Source organism: Hemiscyllium ocellatum, chromosome 10, assembly GCF_020745735.1.
Source record: "Hemiscyllium ocellatum isolate sHemOce1 chromosome 10, sHemOce1.pat.X.cur, whole genome shotgun sequence".
NCBI lineage: Eukaryota > Metazoa > Chordata > Chondrichthyes > Orectolobiformes > Hemiscylliidae > Hemiscyllium > Hemiscyllium ocellatum.
Window position 1 is genome coordinate 96,182,761 of NC_083410.1, and position 12,356 is coordinate 96,195,116.

At 50.0% G+C, this 12,356-nt stretch overlaps 1 protein-coding gene across 5 annotated transcripts in view; it reads right to left on the reverse strand.

Annotated features, from left to right (window-relative positions):
• Positions 1–12,356, reverse strand: part of LOC132819864 (nesprin-1-like) — a 339,003-nt gene that overhangs the window by 65,592 nt on the left and 261,055 nt on the right. Inside the window, exon 1 of one of the 5 annotated variants that reach the window (XM_060831775.1) lies at positions 4,406–4,839. The exons of the other annotated variants lie outside the window; for them this stretch is intronic. Within the exon in view, the coding sequence (XP_060687758.1) occupies positions 4,406–4,428 (23 nt within the window). The 5' untranslated portion in view covers positions 4,429–4,839. Of the gene's footprint in view, positions 1–4,405; positions 4,840–12,356 lie in introns of those variants that run through there. 5 annotated transcript variants of the gene reach the window in all.

Genomic DNA, 12,356 nt, shown 5'->3' on the forward strand with positions numbered 1-12,356 from the left:
ACGTAAATCCAGAACTTCACTTCAACTACTTAAACCTTTTTTAAAAACAAGAAATGCCACAACAGCCCCATAAAACTATTAAAGGTTACCTGACTTGTTGCTCAGAGGGGACTGTAACACTCACTCCGAATAGATGGATCCATGAGGTCCCTGGACCAGTTCTGTTCCAGCCTCACAGGCAGACATGTGCAGGGCCACAGGGAAACAGCAGGAGAGCTGGACTAATCAGGGAGCCCTTCCCAGGAAGCAGCACAGACCCAGTGAGACAAATAGGCTCCTTCTGTCATGTAAGGCTCAATGATTTTAGTCCAGTGTCCCAGGGCAGACTTAGCTTAACATAACACTTCAGGAGATATTTTACCACTTTGCTGTAATGTACATAACTGCGAAATCACCAAATTAGTGGGATGGATGATACATCGTTTAACTGCTGCCAAACTGAAACAGTGGCTTCCAAAGAGATATGTTCCTGCTGTGTAATGCCGATGCCTGTATAACATGCAGCACGGCATTAATTATAGCTCTCTTGACTGAAGGAATGCCTTCAACTGACTCAAGAACTCCCACAAAGCTGACTGTTCATACCACTGCGCAGAGCTCCCTTGTGAAAGGTTAGCTCATGAAAATGAAATCTCCTCGCATTCTTTTGTCATTTACATAACCTGCAAGATGGCGGGTTTCAAAATCTGCTACTCTTCAGTTACAGAGTGCTGGTTTGGCACCATCCCCCGATGTTTCAAATCCTCACAATTCCCAAGCATATTTATCTCAACTGGCGTCAGCTGTGGATTAGTGGACAAAGGGGCACTGGCCTAAAACATTAATTATTTCCTGCTTCTGAACTAGTTTAGTAGGAACACTCTATCCCGTGATGGTGGGATTGGATTCCAGCCTCACTCTAGAGTTGTCCCCACTTAAGGAGTAGTGGTTCAGGAAGGCATATATATATATAGAGAGAGAGAGAGAGAGAACAGAAAGAGGAGAGAGAAGAGAAGGAGGAGAGAGAGAGAGGAGAGAGAGGAGAGAGAGAGAGAGAGAGAGAGAGAGAGAGAGAGAGAGAGAGAGAGAAGAGAGGAGAGAGAGAGAGAGCGCATTTCATGCCTGCAGGATAATTAAGGTGGGCAATCGAAGATGGCCTCACTAACAATTTCCACGTCCCGTGAACAAATCAAAAACTGAGCTGACACTTCAGCGCAGTAGCGAGGGAGAGCTGCATTGTTGTAGATAGCGGGTAGTTGCTCAATGAAACATTGAGATCCAATTCTCTCAGGTGAAAATACATCGGTGAAATATCAGTGAATTTGATTTATTGTCATGTGTACTCGAGTACAACAAAATGTTTACAATGTCGCCACTCCCGGCGCCATCTTGGTTACAAAGATGCCTAGGTACAAAGTCTTAGGCATAAAGTAGGAAATGAAGAAATGAGGTTAAGAGTCCAACATTACAGTCCTTCTGAAAGGTGTTTAACCACAGGCCTGGATCTGGGACCTTCCAGCCCAACACTGAGACCAACACCAGCGGGAAACAGACAGCCAGGCCACAGTCCCTTTGCCAGGCCGCTGGGCGCCATCTTGTAGCAACCAATGATGGTACACTGGGCTGAGCTCAACAATCCAGCCAGGCACTGGGTCCTAAACTCGCCTCCCTCCCCCTCACACACTCCCGCCCCCTCCCCCCACCATAACACACTCTCACCACGCCCCCCCCCCCCCCACACCCCAGAAACATACTCTCGTTTTCCCCCGCCCACCCCCAACAGGAACACATCTCGCCCCCCATTCCCTTCCCCTCCCTGTCCGGGAACACACCTCACCCCACCCACCCCCTCCCTGGGGAACACACTCTTCCCCCCCCCACAACCAGGAACACATCTCGACCCCCCACCCTCCACCCCTGGGAGAAAACTGTGTCAGACTCACTGGACACCTTGACCTCGTCGGAGTTTCCCCAGAATGCAACGTGAAGTCAAAGTCAGAAGAAATAAGCAGGAAAATCAAGTGGACGGAGCAGATGCGTTCCAGGGCAGGAACCCACACACAGTTACTCCACGGTCATCTCCCAGTGTGAAACAGGAGGGTACAAACTGTTTAAAGAGGCTGTGCTGACCCATATATATCCTTCACTTACAAACATTCTATTCCTGATGAAGGGCTTTTGCCCGAAACGTCGATTTTCCTGCTCCTCGGGTGCTGCCTGACTTGCTGTGTTTTTCCAGCACCACTCTGATCTAGAACCTGCCCAATGTCAGACAGCACTGGTTTGGAGGGAGCGTGGAATAGTGTGGTGAAAACCACACTCCACAAACTGCCCGACTCCCCTGAACAATCTGGGCACCAGTGTCATTCAAAACCGTTCTGCCCCCTGAAGAAGAGAGACGGGTTTTAGTTGCGAATCGCAATTTTAACTCGCGAACGAGGGATAGAAACTTCCGACTCGGATGGTCCGAGTCAAGAGGAGTTGGGTCTGCGAATGGAGTGGGGGGGGGGGACGCTGAGCACTCACAGCAGGAGTTCAGCTCACGTTCCATTACCCTGCACCTATCCAGCAGTAAATTAAGTGACAGCAATTCACCGTGCAGACAGCTGACAGGCCGGAGCCTCACTTGCAGGGATTTATTAGCAGCCTGCCCTTCCTTTAGTGCTATTTTCGGAATGAATAAGCACGGCACTTGGGTTTTGCACAAGAAGGAGACGCTGCGCTTTTGAAAAGCGAGGTGAAGGGGGACACCAAGAAATAGGCAAGATGGACGGTCTGCAACGGTGGAGGGAGCCCAGGCATGTAAAACACTCTCCACGGGGCGGTGAGTCTCCAACCAAAGCACGCAACAGCAGAGAGCGACCGAACGCGGAGAAGCCGAGACCTGCCTGTTCACGTCACAGTGACACTCGGGAAGCTCAGGGTCTGCATCGCAACACTCGGCCATCGATTCTCCCCCCACCAGGCGACTCGAGTGACGAGGGCCAGCCCGCTCACTGTGTCAGGAGCTGAGCAACTCTGGGAGAGTGCATGCCCCGGGACCCCATACAGCAGCAACCCCCGTGCACACGGCTTTGGCAACCCACCCCCACCCCCCCCCAACTCCCGGGGTGGGGGCTGCTACAGCCGGCCTGACAACTGGGAGTGACAAGTGTTCAGGTTTCTAAATAAAAACTTACACTCATCGGCATGTGTTGCCAGCCTTGCATTCCTGGGGCATCAGGCCAGCTCCTTCCAAAACGAGGGGCAGCACAGCCCTGACACTCCAATGTGGGCCATCCCAGTTTAAAGAGGCAGCTCCAACGCTGAGAGCTCTCTGGAGCCTGGCTGCAGCAGGCAAACACTCTTCTTAAACTGTGACGTCTCTCCACTGTGATGTGTGGAGGCCAGCAAGGAAAATCATGAACTATCAGCAGCCGGCTTTCTCTCTCTTTCTCTCCCCCCCTCTCTCTCTCTCTCTCGCTCTCTCCCCTTCTGAAGTTTTTCCCTCCTAATACCGATGTGGTATGGGAGCACAGCCTCTCCCACACACTGTTCACGAACAATTGGGGTTTTCAAATGGTCGTTTTCCCTCTGAATCGTAGATTCAGCTGAGCAAATCGCTCAACTGTGCAGCCCTGAGCTCTTGTGTCGGAGCCAAGATCTGGGACAATGAACAGAAAAATTCCCCCAGCAGCTGCGAATTTCAGCTCGAGGATTTGCAGCGCACACTGACTCTCACTGGAGGCTGCAGGGCCAGCTGTGGGAACGTCAGCGCTCAGAGCAGGGCAGAGGCTAGGAATATTACAGCAAGTAAGACTCCACACAAAGCCTGCCCACCATCTCCAAGGCACAAGTCAGGAGTGTGATGGAATACTGCCCACTTGCCCTGGATGGGGGCAGCTCCAGCAATGCTCAGGGAACGAGACACCATCCAGGACAAAGCAATCCACTTGATTGGCGAACCACTATATCTGCATGTCCACCTCTCCCCCACTGCCACCATTCACTCAGAAACCAATAGGAAGGCGGGGGAGGTGTGCTTAACAGACCCGTTAGCAAAGAAACAAGCTACCCCCCCCCAGGGAGTCTAGAGAACTCTGCGGTGGCCAGTTTGAATGGAGTTTGAACAGAGGGAGTGGTGAGACCGCAGGGATTAATAACGTGTGATATGCCAGGAAAGCAATTGTTATACAATGCACTGCCCTCTCCCTCTAACCTTCACCTTTGATGGTCTCCATTGCCCTTAACAACATTGTGTGTCAATTAATCAAGGCTGAAGGATGACTCTCATTGGTAAACACAACGGGGTTACAGATGCAGTTAGTAGGTGAAAAAATATCGCTCCACCTCCCTCCAGTACGTTACTCTTTAGAGCAGATTACTTTGACCACGTGCTTAGCCTATTGGCAAAGCAGGTGTGGTGCCACAATGGCAGTGTCCTCACCTCTGGGCCAGAAGGGTCTGCATTCAAGTCCTAGCTGCACTGGAGCTGGGTCAGAGCATAGCCGAACATGACAGCAGTTGCTAGGTGGAAGCCTAGATATCAAAACCAAATGTTGGGGGATTCAAGGGCTAATTTATAAACAGAGTAATGTAGTGGCCAAACTGGCTGCTGCCTGTCCATCTCCTATAACCCTGGAGAGAGTTTACAAGTATCCCGTTTAGCGGTGAATGGGATGGGCTTCTCAAGGGCAACTAGGGCCAGGCAACACGCCAGATTCCTGATGAAGGGCTCCTGCTCAAAACGTCAATTCTCCTGCTCCTCGGATGCTGTGCTTTTCCAGCACCACTCTAATCTGCGGTTCTCACTTTCGCCAAACAACTCAGCTAGCATTGCCCACGCCCTACGAGGGAACGTCTGAAAGAAAACTTAAGACAGTCTCTATAATTCTGACCTGACGGCTTTGCAAATGCCTGCAATGCAAGTGAGTTCACATCACGAAACTAAAGGCTTTCAAGAACACCAGCGCCTCTAATTAAGTATCATTATAACGGCAAAACACAACAACAAAAGGGCAGGTAACTCGACACACGATCTGAGCACCTCATACAAAGCAGGGAACCTGAAGGAAGATAAAAGGGAGCAGGAGGGGATTGAAATCTGAGCAAGGCTGTAGTGACCCGGGGCAAGTTTAACATCCAAGTAAAACCGCCTCAATCAGAAAATACACTCATCTTAAAAAATATATATATAAAACTCAGTTCAGTTCACAGAGTTTGCTGCAAATAAATCCAGCTGCAGCCTTCCCTCCTTGTTGAAAACAATGAAGTTGAACATAAATCAATTTGAGTGGATACACAGCCTCTGGACAGATCCAAGGGCAGGGAACCACGGAAAGCTGGAATGCTGTGAGCGCCGCTCGGGAAGCTCCGGAATTGAGCCGGCTTGGACCACGCTCCGAGCTGCTTGGCCCGACTTTCTCGGAATGTGGGAACAATCCCTCGAGGCCTGAACCACCACGGGCTCCTGTAGACGTAGCTCAGAGCGGTTTTTGGAATCCGGCAATTTCTTCCTCACGCCAAATAAAACCTGCTTTTGTTGGACCTCCCACACTCCAGCGTCACGCCAAGTGGCCTGGAGTTGCTAGAATTCACGCCAACGGGGACAGCAGCGATGCCCGGACAAATGGTGTGCCCAGCAGCCTCCCCCACCCCTGTGATAGGGCATCGCTCTCTAAGGGGAGCCCCTCACAGTACGGACCAAGAAGAGAGCATTCCCTGTCCGTATTATAGCTGCAGCTCCTCATTTTCAGCTCTTGCCTGATTCACTGGGCAACCGATTAAAAGGGCACTGTGTCAAGGGGTCAGGCTCAAACGGAAGCAAGGCTATGGTCTGAATTCGAGTTGTTCAGATTTACTACAGTGCACCCATTGCCTGCGCTTGTCTGACTTCACAAATGAGGCAGCAATCTGATTTCAGACTTCGTTCCTTCCCCTCCCCCCAGCTTTGTCAGCTTCACTACTTACAATCAGCCTGTCTATTTCTCTGGATCTGTCACAGTCTTACAGATGGTGGAAGCTGTCATTAACGATGGCTCGTCTGCTCAGAACGGTGCCAACAATCCCCAGCAACCCTCACCCCCTCCCTGCTCACACAACTAACTGATTCTAAGCAGGCACCTCACTTTCTTTCTCTCTCTCTCTCTCTCATTCACTCAGACTTCCAATCTGCTTAATTACCAAGCCCGCCTACCCTCCGCCACACCCCTCTCCTCCTCAATTCATCCACAGCTAAAATCCTCATCCCCACCTCTGTACATTTAACCCTTTTAATGTCAGAGAACTTTTCTCAACATTGAGCTCGGTTTATGGTCTTTACCAATCTCCAATTGTCCTTCTCTCAAACAAATCAGCAGCTTTGCCAGAAATAGTGTTACAATTCCACCATAGAGCGCAGATACGGTGCCGAGGCTGAATTTAATCAGATACTAGACTCTGCCGATGCAGATGTCATGAGTTCAGATCCCAGTGCAGCAGGCTAGGAGTATGAATTCAATTAAATTTGTGGGATGACAGCATGGAAAAGTGACCACAAACAAATTGCCACAAACTGCGGGCAACAGGATGCTCTCCTGATGGAGGGCGTGTTTTGATGGTTTACCAGATTGATTCCTGGGAATGGCAGGATCGATGGCTGAGGAAACACTGGATCAGTCAGGATTATAGTCACTGGAGTTTAGAAGAAGGGGGAGTGGGGGAAAATCACACGCAGAATTCTAAAAGGACCAGACAGGGTAAATGCAGGTGACCAGGGAATCCAGAACCAAGGATTCAAAGTTGATGGAAATGGTGTAGGCCATTCAGGGCTGGGAGGAGGAGAAACAGCTTCACCCAGAGAGGGGTGGGCCTGTAGGATTCACTGTCACAGAAACCAAAACACTAAGAACTTTCAAGAAGAAGTTAGATATAGTTTCATATGGCTTAAGGGATCAAAGGTTATGGGGAGAAAGTGGGACCAGGGCACTGAGTTCGATCACCGGCCATGATCATATAGAATGGTGGAACAGTCCTGAAGGGCCGAATGGCCTACTCTTGCTTCTATTTTCTATACAATTGCATTACCAATGCCCTTCAGAGGTGACGGCCTTTGACATCAAGGCTACTTTTGACGGAGCATGGCATCAAGGAGCCATAGCAAAATGGCAGCAAATGGGTATCGGGGGAAACTCTCCGCTGGTTGGAAACATGCCTGGCACAGGAGAAGATGGTTGTGGCTGTTAGTCATCTCAGCTGCAGGGCGGATGTCCAGGAGTTCCTCAGGTGTGTTATGACACACCTCTGGAGCAGGTGGGGCTTGAAGCCAGATCTCCTGGGTCAGAGGTAGGGACATTGCCACTGTGCCGCAAGCGGTCTCAGGGGAGTGCCCTCGGCCCAACCATTTTCAGCTGCTTCATCAACGATCTCCCCTCCACCCTAAGGTCAGAACTGGGGATGATTGCCGATGAATAACCAACGGTCAGCACCACTTACAATGTCTCAGGTACTGAAGTAGTTCAAATGCAGCAAGACTTGGACAACATCCAGACCTGACCTTAAAGATAGCAAGTAACATTCACGCCATGCCTGACAAGACAGAATCTAACCACACTCTCTTGTCATCCAATTGCATCAAAGCATTGAATAGCCCAGTGCCAACATCTTGGGGGTTACCTCTGACCAGACACTGAACTGGACTCACCATATAAATATTGTAACAACAGCAGGTCAGAGGTTAGGAATCCTGCAATGACTAACTCACCTCCCGACTCCCCAAGCTCAAGTCAATAGCGTGATGGAATGCTCCCCGTAGGCCTGATTGGGGGCAGCTCCTACAACAGGCAAGAAGCTCAACACTGTCCAGGACAAAGCATCATACCTGACTGGTACCACATCTTCAAACGTCCACTCCCTCCACCGCTGACTCTCAGTAGCAGCTGTGGGCACGAGCTAGACGATAAACTGCAGAGAACCATCAAGGCTCCTTCAGCAAGACCTTCCAAACCCACTGGGTAGGGTAGGCCCGGAGACAGGGTGGGGGGCAGCAGGAGGGGAGACTCCTGGTTATCGGGGCGACAGCAGTGGAAGGGGGTGCTCCTGGTTATTGTGGAGGGGGAACAGCAGCAGGAAGTTGGGCTCCTGGTTATTGTGGGTAAGTGTGGGTCCACCACAGGACCCAGCATCGAGGGTCCCTCAGTGAGGTGGGCCCAGCGACAGAGGGACGCCACCTGAAGAGTGGCGACCACAGCAACGCTGGGTCTGCTGCAGGTGGAGGTGAGGGGGCAGTGGCGCAGGGGTCATTGGAGTGAGGTAGCTCAGGCAGAGTAACAAAGGTAGGCTCTCTTTCAGCTCCATTTTTTCACTCTTAAACTATTCAAAATGGCAGCAGATTAGGGTGCGAATTGCAGCTCTATTTCATTGGGTTGCTCACTGTAGAGTACAAGTGACAATAAATCATTCCTTATCTAGAAGGACAAGGGCAGCAGATACATGGGAATACCAAACCCCGTAAGTTTCCCCCAAAGCCACTCACTATCCCGACCTGGAAATATATCATTGTCCCTTCACTGTCGCTGGGTCAAAATTCTGGAACTCCCTCCCTAAGGGCATTGTGGGTCCACCTACAGCACATGGACTGCAGTGGTAGCTCACCAGCACCTTCTCAGGAAGGAACACAGACGGGCAATAAATACTGGCCAGCACTGACTTTAAAATTAAAGTCCTTATCCAGTTGGACCTACGTGTGAATGATGCGCTGCCTGTCATAGTTAATTCATCTAATGTTCTCATGCTAATGAGGCGCAGGCACCCAATTTATGGTGGTGACTTGACATTCAAAACATTTTGCCGTCTCTAAGGTCTTTTGGATAATCCTGAGGTTATGAGAAGTGTAATTTTTCCATCAAAATTTGTTGACACACATGGTCATTTGAAATTGTCAATAAGCAGACTGATAGTCTTTATGTAGGATATTAAAAAGAGTACATGAAAAGAGAATGCTGGTGCCCTTTCAGGTAGGACCCCAGCCAGCCTTGCCCAGTCCAGCCTTATTGTGAACTCCAGGCCCACAGCAACGTGGTCGACTCTTGACTAAGGTGGCTCAGTGGTTAGCATGGCTGCCTCACGGTGCTGGGGACCCAAGTTCGATTCCAGCCTCGGGCGACTGTCTGCCTGGAGCTTGCACATTCTCCCCGTGTCTGCATGGGTTTGCTCTGGTTTCCGCCCACAGTCACAAAGATGCGCAGGTGAAGTGGATTGTCCCGGGAAATTGCCTAAAGCATCCAGGAATTATGCAGGCTAGGTGGGTTAGCCATGGGAAATGCAGGGTGGTGGGAGCCAGTGCTCCGAAGAGCCCTTCAGAGAGTTGGTGTGGACTTGATGGGCCGAATGGCCTACTTCCGTGCTGTAGCGATTCTATGATTGGCATTCGAGACCATTTTAGAGGGCATTTAGGGATGGCCAGCAAATACAGGCCTTGCCCGTGATATCCTACGAAATAAAGAGGAGAAACTGGGAGGGAGAACTGGGAGGGAAAAGCCTAATCTTGGCCTAACTTCTTAAATGCAACTCTTCCCATTATTTTTTCAAAAAAACAACACACTAATCCAATATACCGTCTGGAGATGGGTGCTATCAGTTGCCGTGAACATTACAGATTTGATCTAACTTCGAGTTCAAATTGACGAGAATTAAATCCTTGTCTTTTTTTGCATAGCACCAGTTCGTAGGCAGTAGAGGGGTTTGTTGAAGTCTCCTCGGACCAGTTTCACTTGTCCCATTCATGCCAGAAACAACAGGAGTAATTCCATGAAGTGACACACTTGCTGGACTGTGCAGCCTGGAACTGGTCCCTTCACCTCCTCCCAGCTGTTCACCCATTGAGAGAAAGCCGCCCTGCGGTCTTCATAACATCGTCAACCAGCACAGCCAAAGGATAACATTAACTGTTACCTCTGTGTGGTGACACCGTGGGATAATAACACAGTTGGGTCAGTCTACTGGGCAGAGCCAATCAGCATCACTCAAACCAGACAGCTTGATATTATTAGAGGAGCTGGCTGTGTGGCCCATGGTAAAACTAGGCCTCGTTGGGCCTGGGGAGGCTTTAGAAACCCTCAGGCCGTGAAACGTTAAGTGCTAACTTCTTCCTTTTCGAGCAGTTCATCTTGGTGAGGGGGAAAAAAAACAACAGTGCGTTTCTGGGGAAAGGTTGACCAGTGAGAACTTCAGGGCGAGCGCAAGAGTTCGAGGTCAATCAGGATGACCAAACAAAGAGCACTCCGTTAATGAAGATGGAGGTTCACTGTGGTCTGGTACAGTCACAAGCCACTAATGTTAGCTTTCTCCAAATACATGACTCGAGGTGAGGGGTCTAACACAGAGTCACAGGCCAAACCAGGTCAAGACAGCAAGTTACCTTCCCATTGGTGAACTGACTGATCTTTTATGACAATCTGACAGCTCCTTAGTCAAGTTTGCTGATAAGAACTGACATCAACGGTTTTCTTGAGAGCATGACTCTCTGTGGAGGCTGAGAGAGGTCTTCTCCTCGTAGGAGAAAGCGAGGACTGCAGATATTGGGAGAGTCCGAGATGAAAAGCATGGCGCTGGAAAAGCATAGTGAGTGAGGCAGCATTGGGGAACAGGAGAGTCGACATTTCGAGCAAAGGCCCCTCATCAGGAATGTGGATGGGGGTAGGAGGTTGAGAGATCAATGGGGGGAGGGGGTGTGTGTGTTGAGGTGGGGCTATGGGCAAGGTGGCTGGGAAGGTGATAGGTGGATGCGGGGGGGGGGGGGGGGGGGTAGTGTGATAGGTTGGAGGGGAGGGTGGAGCAGTGTGGTGGGACGGAAGACGGACAGGTAGGGTGGTGCCGAGTTGGAGGGTCAGACCTGGGATGAGGTGGGGGGAGGGGAAATTTCAAAACGGTGAAGCCGATGTTGATGCCGTGTGTTTGAAGGACCCCAAAGTGGAAGATGAGGTGTTCTTTCTCCAGTCATTGGGTGACTTGGATTTGGCAATAGAGACGGCCCAGGACTTTCATGTCCTTGAGTGGGTGGAGGGGGAGTTGAAGTGGTCAGCCACAGGGCAGTGGGGTTGTTCGTTATAACCAAGGCAATGTGCAGTCTAACTGCTGATACAAGGAAATGCATCAGAATACAGGTGATATTATCAAGCTGGAGAGGGTTCATAAGAGATTTACCAGGATGTTGCCAGAAACGGAGGGTTTGAGTTATAAAGGCATGCTGGGACTTTTTTCACTGGAGCTAGAAGGTTGAGAGGTGACCTTATAGGAATTTATAAAATCGTGAGGGGCATAGATAAGGTGAGTGGCAGGTTTCTTTTTCACAGGGAGGGGATTTCAACAGCAGGGGACATATTTTTAAGGTGAGAGGAGAAAGATTTTAAAAAGACATAAGGGACATTTCTTTTTACACAGGAGCGGTTCATGTGTGGAATGAACTTCCAGATAAAGGGGGGATGCAAATACAGTTATATTGAAAAGATATTTGGGTAAGTTCATGAATAAGGAACGTTTGGAGGGATACGGACGAAGCGCAGGCAGGTGGGACTAGTTTGGTTTGGGATTATGGTCGGCATGGGCTGGTTGGACCGAAGGGTCTACATCTGCGCTGTATGATGTGGGGGCGTTGGTGTTGGATAGGGGGCTGGACAAAATCCGAAGTCACCAAGTTATGGTCCAACAGGTTTATCTGAAATCACAAGCTTTTGGAGCGCTGCTCCTTCATCAGGTCCCCTACGATTACTGGTGAAAGTTTGTGATTTCAACTTAACCAGTTGGACCACAACTTTTTGTTGTGTGACTTTGTGCTGTATGACTCTACAACTCTCTGTCCCTCACCCTGATGGGCAGCCTCCTACAGGTTCCCCAGCACGCCCACTATTCTTCACTAGACAACAGGCATGTCTCTGACCACCCAGGCGCCAAGGTGTTCGCAATTGATGGGAGGGTGACTGTGTCTCAGGAGGGTGCAGAATTGGTCCTTACACTCAATCCAAGCTTCGGATTTCCCAGCCCACAATGGGAAAATATTGCCCAGTTTCTAGTCAGGTGTTTAAACAGTTCGACCAATCTGTGTCAAATCAGAGAGCCCAGCAGCTGACACCAAAGGCATTCCACGTTTTATTCAGGAGGGGACAGATGTGCAGTCCAACACACAGAGCCCTTTATAACCACATGTCAGGAGGGCTTTCAAAATGGCAGCAGCAGCTGTTCAAGAACCTGACAACTGTTCCATTACCGCGCAGAAAGAGATTACCAACTGATTCTCATGTTTACAAAGAAAACTTCAATGATTTAGCCAAAGAGTTCAGTTCCAGCAAGTCAAGGCCCAAGAAAGGAAATCTGTTGCCTCAACTGTGCCCTTTCCTTTAATCATCAGATCTCCCAAACCCGCT